Source organism: Podarcis vaucheri (genome assembly GCF_965113315.1).
Source record: "Podarcis vaucheri genome assembly, chromosome: 2".
NCBI lineage: Eukaryota > Metazoa > Chordata > Lepidosauria > Squamata > Lacertidae > Podarcis > Podarcis vaucheri.
Window position 1 is genome coordinate 26,308,696 of NC_138760.1, and position 19,138 is coordinate 26,327,833.

The 19,138-nt window shown below is 46.3% G+C and overlaps 1 protein-coding gene and 1 long non-coding RNA gene across 2 annotated transcripts in view; one reads left to right on the forward strand and one right to left on the reverse strand.

The window, feature by feature from the left end:
• Nucleotides 1–4,804: 4,804 nt before the first annotated feature.
• Nucleotides 4,805–19,138, reverse strand: part of ERN1 (endoplasmic reticulum to nucleus signaling 1) — a 64,908-nt gene continuing 50,574 nt past the window's right edge. Inside the window, exons 12-22 of the mRNA XM_082212421.1 lie at nt 18,403–18,594; nt 16,966–17,227; nt 14,977–15,067; nt 13,530–13,719; nt 12,506–12,605; nt 11,393–11,592; nt 10,771–10,918; nt 10,420–10,547; nt 9,425–9,548; nt 9,150–9,217; nt 4,805–6,752 (exon numbers count right to left, since the gene is read on the reverse strand). Of these exons, the coding sequence (XP_082068547.1) occupies nt 6,546–6,752; nt 9,150–9,217; nt 9,425–9,548; nt 10,420–10,547; nt 10,771–10,918; nt 11,393–11,592; nt 12,506–12,605; nt 13,530–13,719; nt 14,977–15,067; nt 16,966–17,227; nt 18,403–18,594 (1,710 nt within the window). The 3' untranslated portion in view covers nt 4,805–6,545. The remainder of the gene's footprint in view (nt 6,753–9,149; nt 9,218–9,424; nt 9,549–10,419; nt 10,548–10,770; nt 10,919–11,392; nt 11,593–12,505; nt 12,606–13,529; nt 13,720–14,976; nt 15,068–16,965; nt 17,228–18,402; nt 18,595–19,138) is intronic.
• On the forward strand, nt 6,500–9,334 carry LOC309526667. Its single transcript, XR_014216813.1, has 2 exons — nt 6,500–6,638; nt 9,171–9,334. It is a non-coding gene; the product is annotated as an uncharacterized lncRNA (long non-coding RNA).

Below are 19,138 nucleotides of genomic sequence, written 5' to 3' on the forward strand. Positions count from 1 at the left end.
AGAAGGGGGCAGCAAAGTACAGCGTTTGCAACCTGTAGATTTCATTTACTGTTAGCAGGATGCTGCAAGATGAGAACAGAATGACTGGGAGGAAGAAAAAAATGACTTGTCCAAACTGTCTAAATAAAACTGCCATAAAGACAGCCACGTAGAACATTCTGCATTTTGTTTCCCCAGTGAAATCAGATATTTGTCTGCAGCTCTTTCCCCTTTAGCCAGACCCCTAGGACTTATCTGCAACAGACATTTTGCTTTCATGTCACAACCTCCCTGGTATACATGTTTAGTTAGAGGCAAGGCCTGCTGTCTTCTAATCTAGAGGAATTGGAGGGCTTGATAATAGCAAGCCACAGTCTCTTTTTTGCATGGCTGAATTTACTCAGAAGCAGGGCCGGATTTAGGTTTGATGAGGCCCTAAGCTACTGAAGGTAATGGGGCCCTTTGTATGTCCAGCTGTCCTTCGTCAACAACAAATTGTCACTGGTTTTTTGTGTTGAATAAATGCTATATGGTAATTTATGGACCTAATAGGTATCTAGAGCCATTTGCAAGAGAGTGGGGCCCTAAGCTATTGTTTGTTTAGCTTATATGTAAATCCAGCACTGCTCAGAAGTATATGTGGGCAATGAAATAACAGCCTGCCAACAAAGGTTGGAGCACATATTGAAAAGCATACCACCACCTCCTCCTTTGGCGATTGCTTGTAGCCAAGTAAGATTGTCTTCCATAAACACGGTCTTAACAGTTGCGTTATTGCTGTTTAGTGCGATTGTCCTCACCTCCTTCAATTGTCCATATGGTTTTATGGTGGTTGTTATTGATGATAATGTTTTAAACAACAGTTTGCTTATTTTTGTTTATTTGTTGTTGCTGTTGCAGCTTTTGGGAGGAATTCAATGTATGGAATATCACTGATTGTTCAGTTGGAGCAGCCATTTTGGTTTGCCAGATGGAACGATCCTCTCTCTTTCTCTCTTCCTCCCAAGCACTGTGCTGGGGGTTCTCTCCAATTGCCCAGAGGATTCACTGTGAAGCACCCCGAGACCCATTGGTATAGGGCTGTATTCAAATTTAATACATAATAATGGACCTTGCGCCACTGAGTGCATGTTTTCAACAAGAAATGGAATGTGCAGCACCCATTGCTTAGAACTGGCCATTGTTGGAGACACAGTACTAGGCTAGATAGACCATTAATATGTCCCATGTTGTGTAGTTTTATATATTTATTTCTTTGTTTAGCAGAGAGCAAAATAAAAGCACAGTCATGGCTGTCATAACAGCGTTTCATAACACCTGACTTGATAAAACAGCTGTGCTTCCACAGCTCCACCCTGACCCAATATCCTTCTCAGTTATGACTCATTGTAGTTTCATATGCAGTTACATAGCAACAGAAACTGCTCCCCAGAGAGCAGAGTAGGGAGGAGCAGAGGATGAAAAAGGCCAGCAAACATTATCTTCTGCAACTGCCTGTGCAGGCAACCGCTCATCCTTCACTTACTAGTCTCCCCCATGATTTGGTGAGATGGGGCCTTAGCTAAAGCTGCCTGCCTGCCCACTGCCAATTGCATGTGCGTGCGTGCCTTCTAAAAAGCCAACTTTGGTTACTGGGCTCCTCTAGGCAACCTGTTTCATGAGCATCCTGTTTTGCTTTCACAAAGTTTACACAGTGGACTAAGTCTACTCTTTATTGAGCATTCATTCTGACTCATTTGTGGGGATAGATATTGTCGCATGCCACCCAATTCCTGAGCGGTGCAAGATTTCAGGGGTTCCAGACGCTTATCCTGGGTTCTCGTTTCCCTTTGGAAATGAGGCACTGCAGAGACTGTGGTGTCATGATATATGGTTTATTTACACATATATACAACCTGAGCCAAAGGATGTGGGTGGCGCTGTGGTCTAAACCACTGAGGCTACGGCTTGCTGATCAGAAGGTCGGCGGTTTGAATCCCCGCAACGGGGTGAGCTCCCATTGCTCGGTCCCTGCTCCTGCCAACCTAGCAGTTCGAAAGCACGTCAAAGTGCAAGTACAGTGGTACCTTGGGTTAAGTGCTTAATTCGTTCCGGAGGTCCGTTCTTAACCTGAAACTGTTCTGAACCTGTTCTGTTCTGGCGGGAAGGTAAACGGCATTTCCGTGCACTGCTCTGGTTCGCCAGAAGTGGCTTAGTCATGCTGGCCACATGACCCAGAAGCTGTATGCCGGCTCCCTCGTCCAATAAAGCGAGATGAGCGCCGCAACCCCAGAGTCGGCCACGACTGGACCTAATGGTCAGGGGTCCCTTTACCTTTACCTTAACACCTGAAGCTATGATGGAACTGTTTGTGGCATGAACACCCCAAAAGGGTCTTCTTTCTCCCATAGCTGCAGCCTTGGATTCAAACAGAAATCAAACATTTTGCTCTCTGTCCCCCCCCCCCAGCATTTCCTGTCTACTCTCTACTCTGGCTTGTATCATCTGCCATGAGCCCCCCTTACCTCATCAGGAAGCTAGCCTGACTTAATAGTTTAACACTTGCTGGATCCAGGGGTTCAGGAAGCTAGCCTGTCCCGATTAGCTTTTAACACTCGCTGCATCCAGGATTTAGAGGGGTCTGGCACCCAGCTTAACACTCCAAACTCATAACAATATTCATTTGCATCAGCCGCTAGCCTTTGCAGTTTGAATACTCTGAGTTGAAGTGGAGTAACAGTTCTGCCAGAAGCACTTCCCTCTTCTTCCTGCCCTATCCAATGCCTTTATTTCTACTGAAACCATTTATAGTTCTAATTTGAAGTAGAAAAGAACTGTACTTCTGTATTTTGACAGGCTGTCCTTATTACTGCCTCCTTGTGGATGGTAGGGCATTCTGCCTCATGTATAGCTCGTTTCCCATACTGGTTGCATACATTATTATTATTATTAATTGTATATATTTACTGGTTGCATACATAATTATTATTATTATTATTATAGGGGACTTTTGAAGCACATAGACCTTCAAGAAACCTGGGGATTGTAGCTTACGAAGGGTGCTAGGACTTGTAGGTCTGTGAACTAAGTTCCCAGAATTATTGAGGGAGCGGATATGCTTTGAAAGTCTGGTTGTGTACACAGCCAAAGTCGGAGAATACAGTACAGTGGTACCTCGGGTTAAGTACTTAATTTGTTCTGGAGGTCCGTTCTTAACCTGAAACTGTTCTTAACCTGAAGCACCACTTTAGCTAATGGGGCCTCCTGCTTCTGCCACGCCGCCGGAGCACGATTTCTGTTCTTACCCTGAAGCAAAGTTCTTAACCAGAGGTACTATTTCTGGGTTAGTGGAGTCTGTAACCTGAAGCGTATGTAACCTAAAGCATATGTAATCCGAGGTACCACTGTACAGTGAAACTTTTATTTCGGTCCTTCCCTGAACCTGCGCTAACACTCTAAAACTGCCCTGCACAGACATATTATGGTCTATCAGCTGCTACAGACCAGGTGGTAGAGCAGCGGTTCTCAACTTGTGGGTCCCCAGATGCTGTTGGACTACAACTCCCATCATCCCTGACCATTGGTCATGCTGGCTAGGAATGATGGGAGTTGTAGTCCAACAACATCTGGGGACCCACAGGTTGAGAAACACTGGGGTAGGGTCTGATGCAGGCTAAGGTTTCTCTGTCCATCTGCACCATGGGGAACGGATCCACTATCATATCTATTCTTCTTGCAGCGTATTTTTATAACGTCCTGATCTCATGGGTCACAGATGATTCCGGCAGCACTATTGCTTCATCTCAACTCTCAGAAGCCCCAGCAGGTGCATCAGAAAACCATCTGCAGCTATTCTACTTGGACATAAATCAAGCAAAGGTAAGGCCTGCTACATTCCCTGTGTTGGCCATCTTCATGCGGCAAGCAGTTGCGTTATGTGACTTGCATGGGGGGGGGGTTGTATGTATGCACACGCCAGCATTTATTTTTCATTTAGTTCTGCTTATTGTTTGGGGGGTGGGGAATTAAAAGCCGTAATTGCAGAGTTATATAATTGTAACTCTCCACAGAAAGGTAGTCAATTGGCACTTTCGCCTTCCTGGTGTGTTCTTGCCATAGAACTGTTGTGTGGAACAGTAAGCTGGCACACTTCCAGTTTTCTAGCTTTTACTCTTCCAGCCCCGAATCTTGTAGTCAGGGCTCTTGGATTGAAGAGCCACACAATACACACAGATATGAATATGATATAAGGAAAGTCCTATGCAGAATTAGATAAATTAACTGGAAGAATTTGAAATCTGAGGGACCAGAGATTCACAGAAGACTGGCGTAAATTTATGGACTAATTGTGATGATCAGATTACGTTTGTAGGTTTGCAAGAAGTTTTGTGAGGTGAATTATTCGAATTATTGCAAAAATGGATAAAGGGGAGGATGGTTAGTTATGATAATTAAAGGCGATATGAATTAAAGAAATGCAGAAGAAATGATAGAATGGTGGATCATCAGAGGTGCTGATGGAAGTTCAAAAATAGATTGTATAAGATGTGAAGTTTTGTGGTATGTATTATAATTTATATGTTAAAATTAATAAAACAAATATTTTTTTAGAAAAAATGATATAAGGAAAGTCTGCTGGGTCAGACCTGTGACTTGTCAAGACCAGTATCCTGGTTCTTGCAGTGGCCAAACAGATGCCTGGGGGGAAACAAGCGAGCCAGAATCCAAGCACTCTGGTATTTAGAAGCATTACTGCCCCTAGTCATAGTCATTGATAGTCTTATTCTCCATGAATTTGCCCGATCATATGCACACCATTTTAAAATGAAAGGACACCATACAACTGTTTCAAAATCTACTTTTAATTTTTGTGTAAATTTCTTATTTTGAAGAAATATAAAAGTACTGTACAGTAGAGCTACAAAAATAGGCAATATGATTTTTCAATTAAGTTAGGTTAAGACTACCATCATTTTCAAGCGTTCACATCCTGTAACGTCCATATTTGCATATCTTACCTTGATATCTGCTGTTGCATTATAAAACTAGAAAAAAACCCATTTCCCTGTAATGTAAGGCCCAAAAATGATGAGGACAAAAGACAAAGCAAAAAAACCAAATACCCATACCAATGCCCAATCATATAATTAACCATTAATAACTTATTCATTTTAAGACACAGAGAGATTACAGCCACACAGATTAAAAACTTCCTTGTGTGAGAGAACATTTTATCCTGATCTAATGAATATGCTTGGTTGAAAAGATGCAGTATACCTTTTCCTTGTCAACCTAATTTTTTAAAAAAAAAGATTACTGCACCAGAGCGGATTTTACTTTTTTATTATTTTAAAAAAGATTTGGCATGCTTTACACTTGTACCATTTCAAAGTGGTACCACTTTGTAAGTAAAAATTAAATAAATATAAATATGTAAAATAAATATTTTTGGTAAAAGAATACTACAAATATGACATTGGAGAGCACATCAGTGGGAATTCTTAATGCTTTCTGCACATGCCCTGTGCATCACTGTTTTAGGGACACTGAAAAGGGAAACTGCATCCTTCGAGATGGGAAGCAGATGCCTCTCTCTCTTTATAGCTTCCCAAGAGACTGAGTTTCTAAAAATTAAAAAAACACAGGTTTTCCTGTACCTTTTTAAACCGCCAGCTCTGTTTTCTCTAGCAAAACAACTTAAGATTTACAAATAAAATTAAGGAGCGTTTCTAGCTGTGTCAACTGTTGCATCTAAATCACACTATTAAGCTAGTCACATTCTTGGAAAGAAACCAGAAATGACATCTGAACGGATTTCTCTAAAGGAATTAGGGATTTCCAGCACTATAGCCAAAGCCAAACCTTGGTCCAGAAGGTTTCTGGATTTGTAATACCGTAGCATGCCAATCCTTCTGTATTTGTCAGCTATTAGTATTTGGACTGATGCTTCCAGTTGGCGAGTTCAAGGATAATTTTATGTCTACACAAAACTATTTTAAAACTAGTATTTGGAGGGCTAGCCTCTTCGCTGAACCACTGCATTCGTTTTTCTGAATCTGCCACTTCCCATTAAAAATCAGGGTCCCTGGTTGCTTCAAGTGCACAACATGGCAGTGGAACAAAAGTGGCTGGAAATGGTGTGCTACACTTAAAAGGCTCCTTCCTGAGATCCATAAGGGGCTTGGCAATGTTACGGTTTCAGTCTGTCTTTTTGCTGTTCTGTGCAGTAAAGTGGCTTGAATGCCAGTATGTAAAGAGCAAACAGTGTAGGCATTGAGAATAATGTTGCTTGTGCCAAGCAGAGCTGTTTTAGATTCTCCCTTTCACTTTTCCGCTTAGGAATTTCCTTTCGACTGCTCCCGACTTCTGTAGGATAAAGCTTTCTGCAAGTTACAGCATCTTCTTTGGATTCCTACCCGGAGCCCCTTTTTCCTGAGTCAGAGCAGGCAGAGAGTTCAAGGCACGTTGGATAAGTCCGGGACTCTCAAAGAGGATTTTCAACTCTCTGACGATCCCTCGAGTCACCCTGCTAAGGACAGGCCTGTTTCACAGCCCTGTTTGTGCAAAGAACAAAGAGTCTCCGGCTCTCAAACACCACCTGCAGAAAAAACGTGGCTGCTTGAGTCCTGCATATAATAAGGCTGGAACAGTCTTTCCTGGCGGCAGATTTGCATAGCATGGTAGGTGTGCAGCAGGAGGTGAGGGAAGCGCAAGGTGAAGTAACGTACAAAGTCATCTGGGACGGAACCAAGGGTTTCCTGCACCTCGGGCGGAAGTTCTCTATAGTGGTGTTTCTGGAAGGAAAAGAAGGCAGAATCACAAGGTATTCCATTTTTCAGAGGGGTTGGAGAGGCATGGCCCCAGGCACCCTCCAGGCCGGAGCCACAGGGCCAGGCCTGTGTCAGGTTTTCAACATTGCAATGTATCACCAGCCAAACACTGCAATCTGGCGATACACCCTGATGTTGGGAACAAGCTGCACTGGCCCCAGACCGATGAGGTGGAAGAAATAGGCTGCCTCAAACCAGGCTCCTCGCAGGGACGGTGCAGCTTGTTCCCAGCTGAGTGAGCCCCGATGTCCTTCTGGCTCGAGGGGCTCACAAGAGCAGGCTAATGAAGTCCCTACCCTGGGCTTTTAAAAGAAGAGGAGTTTAGATTTGATATCCTGCTTTATCACTACCCGAAGGAGTCTCAAAGCGGCTAACATTCTCCTTTCCCTTCCTCCCCCACAACAAACACTCTGTGAGGTGAGTGGGGCTGAGAGACTTCAAAGAAGCGTGACTAGCCCAAGGTCACCCAGCAGCTGCATGTGGAGGAGCGGGGAAGCGAACCCGGTTCCCCAGATTACGAGTCCACCGCTCTTAACCACTACACCACACTGGCTCTCAGCCCCCTGGGCGTCTTTAAACTGCTCTGCTGAGGAACGTGTGGGTGCCTCAGTGGAGCAGTTTGAAGAAGCCTAGGGAGGAACAAGCTGTATCGGCCCAGTGATGCAGCTTGCACCTCCCTCTGCAGTATGAGGGGCAGAGCACAATAGCAGCTTCACCTGGTAACATATCGCAGGTGAAACCGATGCTGCTCCTAGAAGAGGGACTCAGAAGCGGCGTTGGTTTCGCCTGCAATATGCTGCCAGGTGAAGCCGCCAGGCGCCACTGCCCACCAAGGAGGGAGTGACCTGGGGGCAGAAGCAGTGGAGACACTGTGGCAGCCCCTTCCCTTCCCTGAGCTCCAGCAGATCCCTCACATGATGGCCCAATGCCTTCAGCTAGCCACAGCCTCTCCTCCACGTGAGTGTGCCCACCATGCCGCTTTGCAAGGCTGCGATCGTTCGGTCCAACCCCGGCCTCGCAGAGCTGCCAGGGCAGTGTGAATGTGCCCTGCAGCAGTGGTGTTGGTGATGAGGGGCTGGGCAATGTTTGGCAATAATCCGCGGGGTGAAACTGCGTCGGCTCTCACCGCGGGAGCTGGAGCGCTTTTGCCCCAGCCTGCTGCTCTGCTGGGTGGAGAAAAGGCTCCTGCCCCCAGCTGAGTGAGCCCCAATGTCCCTGCTGCTTGAGCAGCCGGGATATTTGGGCTCTGTGTGTTTGATTGCCTTCACCTTTGCCTGTGCAGGCGTGCTGTGTCTCTTTCCTCCCAGAGGGGATAACCACACCGGGAGGAAAAAGATGCAGCCCACCTTCCCAGGCGAAGACTGCAAGGCGCAGGGTGCAAAGTCACCCTGTCCGTGCCTTGCGGAGCAGGGCTGCTGGCGATCACTGGGCTCACCAGCAGCACCGCCTGGCTGAGCCCAATCCCTGTGCCAAGACAAGCATGCGCTGGCCTGCCTCAGGAGGGGAAGTCGAACGGAGACCGCATGGCCGGGGGGTTCTGTAAAACTGTTTAGCTGAGGCCAGGGCATGTTCCTCAGCCAAGCAGTTTAAAGAAGCAGAAGAGGAGTTTGGATTTGATATCCCGCTTTATCACTACCCAAGGGAGTCTCAAAGTGGCTAACATTCTCCTTTCCCTTCCTCCCCCACAACAAACACTCTGTGAGGTGAGTGGGGCTGAGAGACTTTCAAAGAAGTGTGACTGGCCCAAGGTCACCCAGCAGCTGCATGTGGAGGAGCGGGGAAGCGAACCCGGTTCACCAGATTACGAGTCTACCGCTCTTAACCACTACACTACATAGGGACTCAAGAGGTGGCAGTTTCACTTGCAGTACACAGCTAAGTGAAGCCATCATTGCAGTCAGCCCCTCATACTCATCCTAGGCAATCGCCCAGGCCTACATCTGGTGGTGGTGAGGGGAATTTGGCCTTCCCAACATTTTCAAGGAAGGAGCCCTGTGGTGGGCAGAACCTGGCAAGTGTGGTTAACACACTCTACCCTGCTGGGGGGGGGGGGCGGTGTAGAGTGCATTCCTCACAACGCTCTGCGAGCCTCTCAGCCGCCCTTCAGCTGGAGGGCACCATGAGAAGGACGCAAGAGCTCACAGCCCCCGGTGAGCCCTGCAGAGCTGGCCTTGCAGGGTGTTGGGCAGGCAGGCGGTGGTCACTCCAATGGCACAGCGTGCCACCAGCCAACAAGGGCTTCACCTCAGGCACCAAAGCTCCTTGGTGCATGAGGAGGCCAAGCATCATGACCAGCTGCTCCACCCCTCAAAACATGCTTTCAATGGTACTTATGCAGTCGGCTTCTCAGAATTCACATACCTTGTTTCTCATTGCCCGCAGGAGATCTCTTACTGAGCTGCCTTTATAGGATCGGAATCTTCGAAGATCTGCAAGAAGTAAAACTGGAATGATTAAAAACTCAAGCCAAGCAGCCCATTTCTTTCCTCTTGGTAGCCGGGGTACCACAAAAGAAAAAGAAACAAACAAGTGGTTTGCTTTTGAAAGTGCTTCTTTACTCTGTAGTGGAAGAGTGACCAGTAAGTCTTAAGTACCCCCAACAAGTTCTATATGAAGGTAATAAAATGAAGTCTCACCTGTCTGCAGAGGGACCGTGATGTGCTCCCGCCAGTCCATGTTCACCACTGCTCTGCCTCCTTTCTCTAGCTCCTTTACTATTGGACCATCCAGGGATTCTTTTTCTATTCGATCACTCACATCCTGAAATCGACAGCACACATTTACGGCCTGTTGAGATTCGGCTCCAGAATTATGTGCCCCCCCCCCCCAGCATTTTCTGGAAGAGACTCTCTCTGTCTGAAACCCTGGAGGGCTGCTGTAATGGGCAAATAGCCTGACTTGGTATAAGGCAGATTCCTATTTTGAGTAAAAGGTTCCAGTAAATGGCAGAAGTCTAGTTCTCCAGCAGCCCAAAGCTTAGTGACTGCAGCTCCCTCAGCACAATCATCACTCCAAAGCAGCCTCAGGCCCCAAAGCAGTGCAATATAGGGTTCTGAAATGTAGTATTTCAGTGTACCGTATTTTTCGCCCCATAGGACGCACCGGCCCATAGGACGCATCAAGTTTTTTTGGGGGGAAATAAAGAAAAAAAAATTTATTTCCCCCCCAGGCGCTTGTGGGGCAGGCAGCGGGGAGAAGCGCTCTTCTCCCCGTCTCCCACCTTCAGATCAGGTCCGGGGACAGGGGGGAGACGCGCTGCGTCTCCCTGCTGTCCCCGGAGTGGTGGGGCAGGCAGCGGGGAGAAGCGCTCTTCTCCCCGCCGCCTGCCTCCAAACCACTTCGGGAGACAGTGGGATGGCGGCGTTCCACCTCCCTCTGTCCCCCGACCTTGTGGGGCTGGCGCTGGGGCTCTCCTGAAGCCTGGGGAGCGAGAGGGGTTGGTGCGCACCAACCCCTCTCGCTCTCCAGGCTTCAGTGAAAGCCTGCATTCGCCCCATAGGACGCACCCACATTTCCCCTTCATTTTTGGAGGGGAAAAAGTGCGTCCTATAGGGCGAAAAATACGGTATATAATCCAGTACAGATTTAAGCTTGTGAAATTAAAATAGCAGACCAAAGGGTTGCGACTCACCTGGAAAAACTGGAGTTGCTTTTCCAAACTCCAGAAAAATGGATGCTTTAGTACACAGTTAGCCGAAGGACGCTTCTGAGCATCTGTACTTATCATTTGCTCTATCAAGTCACGAGCAACTATGTCCTCTGTTGAAAAAAAAGAGAAAGAAATATGTATACAGAAGTCTATGCAACTTTCTGAAGTTCCACAAGCAAAGTTCAGTTTCCATTTGAACTCTAAGTCTCCTACTCTATCTAACAACTCTTGAATGCTATGGTTGTATTTTCTCTAGGTATAAATATACATTTATTTCGGAAACAACAGAAGTGCAGAGCTTCACAATAATGGAAAACTTCTCTGTTTGCTTACCATGCTTCTCTAGATTGAGGAAATCTAGGCTGTAGGCACCCAGCAAAATGTTGGCTTGCCGCTGCAGGGATTTGCCAAATGGATGGTTGCCTTCAGAGATCACGTAGTAGAAGACACATCCAGCTGAAAAAATATCCACTGTGTGTGTCTGTAAAGAGAAGCATTTTAAAAGAGAGATTGAAATATAACAGCAAATGAAAGTATGCAAGTTATTGGCAGAAACATAAAGAACTTTCTTGCACCTTTGGATGAGACCTACGGGTATACAACTTTTAATTATAACAACTCAGAACTCAAGGACCAGATATATCTAACTCCCATGTCTCACTCATAGTGTACTGGTCAGATAACTCTGCCAAATCTGCTGCAGGTGGTTGTTGTGTTTTTTAAAATAATTTATTCCAGTACTGAAGTCTATAAACCTCAAGCTTAGTTTAAAAGAGAAAGGGGAGTACATGACAGGCCCTGTGGCTTCTCCAGGAGACGGGGAGGAAGAAGCAGCTGAGATACATTCCAGACATCGTGATCAACATATCACAGTATTTAGCTGCTGATATATCACCATGTTGAAAACCAGATATGGCCCAGGCTCAAGTCCTAAGAAGAAGTGCAGGCGACTTACCGGGTTCTCTTTGCAGTCCTCACTCAGTATCTCTGGAGCAATCCAGCCTTCAGTGCCTGGGACCCCGGACCGACGGCTGAAACTGTGCCTGCCCACTGCAAGCTTCTTGCAGAGGCCAAAGTCGGAAATCATGGCTTTGACCTTTCCGTGGGCATTCGGCATGGAGATGAGGATATTGTGCGGCTTCAGGTCTCTGTGCACTAATATAAAGAAAGTGGAGATTCTAATTAGTAAAAAGAGCCATTGTATTGCTTAAATACATTTATCTCAATTCAATGGGCTTATGTTACATACTTACTCCATTAGCACAGATCTTTCCCAGTTTTCCTTTAAATTTGGGTGGGCTGGAGGGCATTACTACCTTACTTTGCACCAGGTTCCTTACCTGCACTTTCAGATGCTGACCCCAGACCTTCTCATGTGCTTCTAGCTAAGTATGTGATATCACAATAGGACATAGTAAGGACAGGTAAAAAGGTAAAGGATCTCTGGACGGTTTAGTCCAGTCAAAGGCAACTATGGGGTTGAGGCGCTCATCTCACTTTCAGGCCGAGGGAGCCAGTGTTCGTCCACAGACAGCTTTCCAGGTCATGTGGCCAACACGACTAAACCGCTTCTGGCGCAACAGAACACCGGGATGGAAACCAGAGTGCATGGAAACACCGTTTACCTTCCTGCTGCAGTGGTACCTATTTATCTACTCACTTTCGAACTGCTAGGTTGGCAGGAGTTGGGACAGAGAAATGGGAGCTCACCCTGTCGCAGGGATTCAAACTGCTGACCTGATCGGCAAGCCCAAGAGGCTCAGTGGTTTAGACCACAGCGCCACCCACGCTCCCTATCAAATTTGTTCTTGCCTTCCAAAACTTTTGAGGCTTCACTGGGGAGCACACACACTCTGCATTGGGGTGAGTTGTCATCTTTCCAAACCCTATTATAACTGAGCCCCTAACTAAAGCCTGCTCTACAAAGGGGCAATGTGCACCGACAGCCTTATATCTAGCAATAATAATACCATTGCTCCTTCCCAGCTCTAAGTATCTTAATTTTCTCTGAAAGAGAAAAAATTGAGCCACTGCAGTGGTTGGATATTAAAATAAAACGGTTTCTTACCAATATTGAGAGAGTGGAGATACGCAAGACCAGACATTGTCTGTTGCAAGAGGGTGATTGGCTGTAAACCATGCTGACTGAAGTCCTTCTGTTCCACATACTAGAATTGCATATAAACAAAGTCAAGATGAGTTTAAGGCTGCAGTCCTATGCATACTTCCTTGTCAGTAAGCCTTATTCAGCACGGTGGAACTTCTTTCTGAGTGAACATGCAGAAGATTTAGCTGCATAGCTTGGTATTCCCTGCGCTCTGTGTATGATCTTGTATGCTTAAAAGGTAAAGGGACCCCTGAGCATTGGGTCCAGTCGTGGCCAACTCTGGGGTTGCGGCACTCATCTCGCTTTATTGGCCGAGGGAGCCAGCGTACAGCTTCCGGGTCATGTGGCCAGCATGACTAAGCCGCTTCTGGTGAACTAGAGCAGCGCATGAAAAAGCCGTTTACCTTCCCGCTGGAGCGATACCTATTTATCTACTTGCACTTTGACATGCTTTCAGACTGCTAGGTGGGCAGGAGCAGGGACCGAGCAACAGGAGCTCACCCCGTCGTGGGGATTCGAACCGCCGACCTTCTGATTGGCAAGCCCTAGGCTCTGTGGTTTAACCCACAGCGCCACCTGTGTCCCCTTGTATGCTTAAATTTGTGCTAATGGGAGAGAATTAGAACAGAAGCAGTCTATTCGCCTCTAGTAACTTCCCTGAGTGTGATTCCTGAGTGTGTGTAGTATAGAAAAAAATCTATTCAGATGCAAAGCCATCACCCCATCACACAATCAAGCTTGAAATATGCACATTTAACGTGCACTTGGCAATACGCTTGGGCATCCAGGAAAAGACTGAAAATCCCACCACCATTGAACCCAACATGTTATGACTATATGCAATTTTGGCTTTAGGCTGGATCCCTGGAATGTAGCCCCCATGTAAGTTGTGGCCTTACTGTAACTTAAAATGGAAACTTCTCTTCTTTTGAACTGCCAAGCCCCCCAGTTTTAGCTGCAGATGCATATATAATCCATAGTTTACCTCTTGTAAAGTTGCGGCACAGAGCTCAAGGGCTATGTATTGGAACTGACGGTCCTTTTCCGTGCAGAAATAGCGGATCACGTTTGGATGTTCATCAGATTCCCGCAACAGCTGCACCTCCCGGTCAGCGAAGCTGAAGCATTCGGGGAGAATTCTCTTCACGGCAACATCTCGGTTGTCAAATGTCCCCCTGTAGATACAGCAGAGAAACTCCTTAGCATCTAACTGTGTTACTCAGCTAGGATCTTGCCTTGCTACCATGCTTCCAATTGTATTGAAGGAATTTTATTCTGGGTTGGAAAGAGAAAGGTTTTGGACTGTATGGATAAACATGTGAGTAAGTTGATGCACGAGATGGCTTCCTCACTTGTGTGGCCATCACAAAGGTGGCAGTTATGCTGCAAGGGGTGCCATACTTTTTCCTACACAAGAGACACAAATAAGAAAGAGAAGCAACTACTCCAAGAGAGGCAGAGAGAAAGGTGCCATGGGTGGCTTCCAATGCTTGTGCTATAGAATTTCTAGTTTCTCTGCTCCTCCAGCCTTTCTGCGCACTTCCATTATCTGCTTTGGTGGAATCCACCAACCCTCCAGAGCAGGTTTTTGGGATGCCAGCAGAGGGAAGGTGAAGCCCTGTTGTGTAAGTGGGTGGGCCTCCCTCTCACACGACAGTCAATCTCACTCCGTACTTCGAAGGATAAGCTGGAAAGGGTAAATGCAGCATGGAATAAATATGGTGACAGAGACCATGCAGACCTTTAACTCTGAAGGCCACAAAATTAATTTTCAGTGCTGGAAACAGATGGAAAGAAACAGAGCCATTCAAAGTAGCACTAAGCAGCAAAGTAGCACAAAGTAGCTAGCTCATGCTAGCAAGAGTCCATGTGTGGGCTTCCGCTAGCAGGGCTTGTTAGTTCAATCCTGCCCAATGTGAACATTTGACACAAACATCAGCAAGTGTACAAGTAACAATATAGGCATGCATGTTTAAAGAAAATGCAATAAGAGCTGCTTCTTCCAACACACAACTCAGGAAAAGAACCACAGACACTGGCTTCATAAGCATCCCTCGTTGTGCTTCCAGGCAACCTGTTTATTGAGCATCCACATCCCAATTTGTTTGCACAAAGCTGCTGGGAAGGTTATGCAACATCAACAGTTTACCAGGCATTCATTTCAACTGGCTTGTGGGGAGGTCATGCGACTTTGCGTCAAGAAGAAATTGTTATACTACACTTGCCAGTGCATTTGCCTTACTGCAAAGAGTCATCTTTTTTACTTTTACTTTTTTTTTTAAAAAAAGCTAGCTTTGCAAGAACACCAAGTCTACTCTAATGGTGCAACAACCTGAATTTGTCGGTATGCAATCAAACCTCTCCCACAATATAGCAATAGTCTGGAAGAAGCCTTTGCCTCTGGTGTACAGCATTCGTGTCTGGTGCTTTACCTGTAAACGATGGTTCCCTCAGCTCCGTGTCCAAGCACATCCTTCGGGTTGAACGAAATCTTTCCAACCGCTATAGTGGCCATGTTTTCATCTGGAGAAGGGCGGAGAGGAAAGGGGGGGGGGAATGAACATACCCATGGCACCTTTGAGGCACATATTCTCACGTGGCACTTAAAGGCTCACCATGAAAGGAAGGAAAGACATTTAGGGTACTTGAAGGACTTAACGGGTCCTTAAGGAGGGACACGGGTGGCGCTGTGAGTTAAACCACTGAGCCTAGGACTTGCCGATCAGAAGGTCGGCGGTTCGAATCCCCGCAACGGGGTGAGCTCCCGTTGCTCGGTCCCTGCTCCTGCCAACCTAGCAGTTCAAAAGCACATCAGAGTGCAAGTAGATAAATAGGTACCTCTCCGGCAGGAAGGTAAACGGCATTTCCGTGTGCTGCTCTGGTTCGCCAGAAGCGGCTTAGTCATGCTGGCCACATGACCCGGAAGCTGTACGCCGGCTCCCTCGGCCAATAAAGCGAGATGAGTGCCGCAACCCCAGAGTCAGTCATGACTGGAACTAATGGTCAGGGGTCCCTTTACCTTTACCTTTAAGGACTTAACTGGTTTCTTTTAAAACAAAGTATTCAGATTTAGCAACACCAGTTGCAATAATAGAATTGTAGAAGTGACCCCAATCTAGTCCAGCCCCCTGTTGATGCAGGAATCTTTCCCCCAATGTGGGGCTCGAACCTACAACCCTGGGATTAAGAATCTCACAGTCTACCAACTGAGCTATCTGGCCTTGTTTATGTTGTACACTAAGCTGTGTAATCAGTCTGTAGGAGTAACAGCAAAGACTGACAATTGCATTGCCATAACAATGTTCTTATCCTTCACCCAACATTCACCTGACAGGCGTTGTTACTGCATATGTTGTCGGGAGGATGAGCAATTCTTGCATCTTTCTCCTTGACATTCTGCTGAAATCTCTAATGCCAACTGACGATACCACCTGTGTACCAGTCTCCGCAATGGAGGCACATGGAGAAAGGTGCTCAGTGTCTGTCCCATAACTGCAGAGCTCTCTTCCAGCTGGTTGCTTGCCAAAAACTAAACCGGGAATGTGCTGTCTGTCCTAGCTTTTGGGCATTGGGATACAATACAAGGATTGTCTAGAAAAGTTCCCAAGACTGACACTGTGATTAGGTAGTCCTCGGTGTCATACAAGGTGAACTGAACCAACTTCATTGAAGGAATAAAAAGGTAAAGGGTCCAGTCGTGGCCGACTCTGGGGTTGCGGCGCTCATCTCGCTTTATTGGCCCAGGGAGCCGGCGTACAGCTTCCGGATCATGTGGCCAGCATGACTAAGCCACTTCTGGCGTACCAGAGCAGCGCACGGAAACACCGTTTACCTTCCTGCTGGAGCGGTACCTATTTATCTACTTGAACTTTGACATGCTTTTGAACTGCTAGGTTGGCAGGAGCCGGGACCGAGCAATGGGAGCTCACCCCATCACGGGGATTCGAACTGCTGACCTTCTGATTGGCAAGTCCTAGGCTCTGTGGTTTAACCCACAGTGCCACCCGCGTCCCATTGAAGGAACAGATGTATGCTAATTCATGTATGTCCAAACTTTCAAAAGATTCATTAAAAATAATAATCTCTACGCCTGATCCTGAAATAGGCTGGGGACAGAGGGCTGTTGACATCTCTCCATCCAGGCTTGCTTAAACCTTGGTAGAAGTGTGGGCTTACATTCTTAGGCTGTGTATACCCTCCCCATTTAGTCTGGATCCAAACTGCTGGTTTGGGCATTGGTGCACTTGCAACATTAGCCACAATCAATATCTATCCTATGGTTGATTATGAAATACTGTGTCTTGATCCATTTTTCCTATCTGAATGGGGGCGGGGGCGGAGAACAAACTAGCTGTGTTTTAAGCTCGCAATGTGTACACAGCCTGAATCTACAAGAAAAGGTTAAGTTTGCTTTTTATCACCTTCTTCTTGCTCCGTGGAAAGGCAGCTCCCGACATCAGAAGCGGAGACGTTGGAATAGGCAGAGTGGTTGGATGCTTTTGGAGACATGTTTGGTGAGCTGGTGGCTGAGCTCTCTGGCCTAACGCAGGAGCCATCCAGGAATTCTGCCTCGGGGGGCAAGTCAATGGGAGGATTGAAAGGCTGCTGCTGCAACAGCTGTATCTTCTCCTCCAGCTGTTTCTGGAATTGCTGATGTTGTCGCTGTTGCTGATTATGCACACTCTTAAGGGGGAGGGGAGGAATATGGAGGGAAATTAAACTTTATTTTGTGAATCTCCAACTGCTGATTTTCTTGCATTCAATGTTTACTTGCTTTGTGGCTTTAGGTTGTATCCAGCTGTATGCCTCCATTCATGGTAGGGTTTTGAATCAAGCAGAGGTTTCCATAAACAGAATTTTTGCTGATTCCTCCATCTCAGTGCAGCCCCCCACACTTCCCCAAATCTCCAGAGAATTGGGTGCGCCCTTTGGAACAGTGTGGGAGGCTGCAGGAGAAAGGAGAATTTGCAAAAATCGCCCCATCCCCTCTTACAGGGCAAGGAGCTTCCCATGAGCAGAGGGGCACTCTGGATACAACTCACGGTTAGCTTCAACATTAACAGCTTTAATTTTCACAGCTTCCAACCATGGAACGCTGGTTTCATACAGTGTCAACAAACAGGAAATTCATAGTGCAATTAATTTAAAATGCATTTCCCAATAATGATAAAAATGCACATTATAATTGTTTTACTTTGAGATAAAAACATGCACTTTTGTGGGAAGCAGCTGACATGGAGCTTCAAGCAATTTCCCAACCCCACACTTAGATGTAGCTATTTATCTTTGTCCCTCCAAATAGTGTGGGGCATTCCCAAACAATCAACTCTGTTTTCTAACGTTTCGGTTTCTGAATGCCCAAAACCCAAAAGTAAATGCTTCCATTTTCGAACGCGCCTCGGAAGACGAACAGCTTCCGCTGAGGTCCCCCCCCCCCCCAATTTTCTGTATTGAATTTGCAGACTGCCCTTTGTGCCTTGGTTTCCGAACATTTCGGAAGTCGAATGGTCTTCTGGAACAGATTACGTTCAAAAACCGAAGTACCACTGTATTTGATACAGAACAAAGATATCCCTGACTTAACTAAGGACCAGTTCTTGGAGTGCAGACTTTTAAGAAAGCTGTTTAGAAAATGAATATATAAATGTGCATTACTCTCTTGTACCCCATGGGTTATTTTAAAGATTACGTTGCTAGTTGCCATCAGGACTTATTGAGGTCATGTTTGGGAGGGCATAAATCTCTGTTTAATAAAAAACGACCTCAAAATGTCCATGCTCTTGCTGTTAGTCTGCACCAACGACGCCTTCCCTTCTTATTGATTCACAAGACTAGCATGCTGCAAACTGGCCAATTACCATTGGATACGTGATGACAAAGGCTATCCAGCCAACAAGCAGGAAAGTGCTCAGGATGACGGTAGCCGTATCCTTGAGTATGGAATCGACGGGAGCCTCTGGTCGAGGTGGCGTCTGGCCGGGGGTCTCTCCAGCATTCTCCGAAATGGGAGGAGGCAAGTCCTTGCTGGAACTGCCACCCATATTGATTGCCTGAGAGAACCAAAGACGGCATTAGTTCAAGGGGCTTCCACGGAAGGAACGACCTCGATTAGGGCTGCCCAGCTGCTTACGAAAAGGGCACTTGTCAAGAAGGATAATGGCTTGCAAAGTTAACAACGTACAATTAGGCAAAGGTCTATTTTTCATGTTTCTATGCCACCTTTCAGGGCAAAACCCTCCCCCAAGGCAGTTTACATTCCAAAATGGAACATGAAAATGAATACAAAACAAATTTTCAACCCTTAAAAGATCCGGGGTGGTGGGGAGTGAATAAAAAGTGGCTAGAAATTGCACAGTGCTCAGTGTTTCTAAGCAAATATATCAAGAACTGATTCATGCTTTTTAAAGACGTGATTCCGACCCAAGATAGCCGTGCAAACACGATTTTCACTATTAAGCAGATAGAAATAAAACAAGGAAACAAGTCTGCCATCCTTTAGAGCTTATTTCCTATGAACTTCCCTGGTCTTGCGAAGCTGCTTTTGAAGCAGTTTGGCCATGTTTCTCAATAAACTCACTGTTGCATTTATTTAAA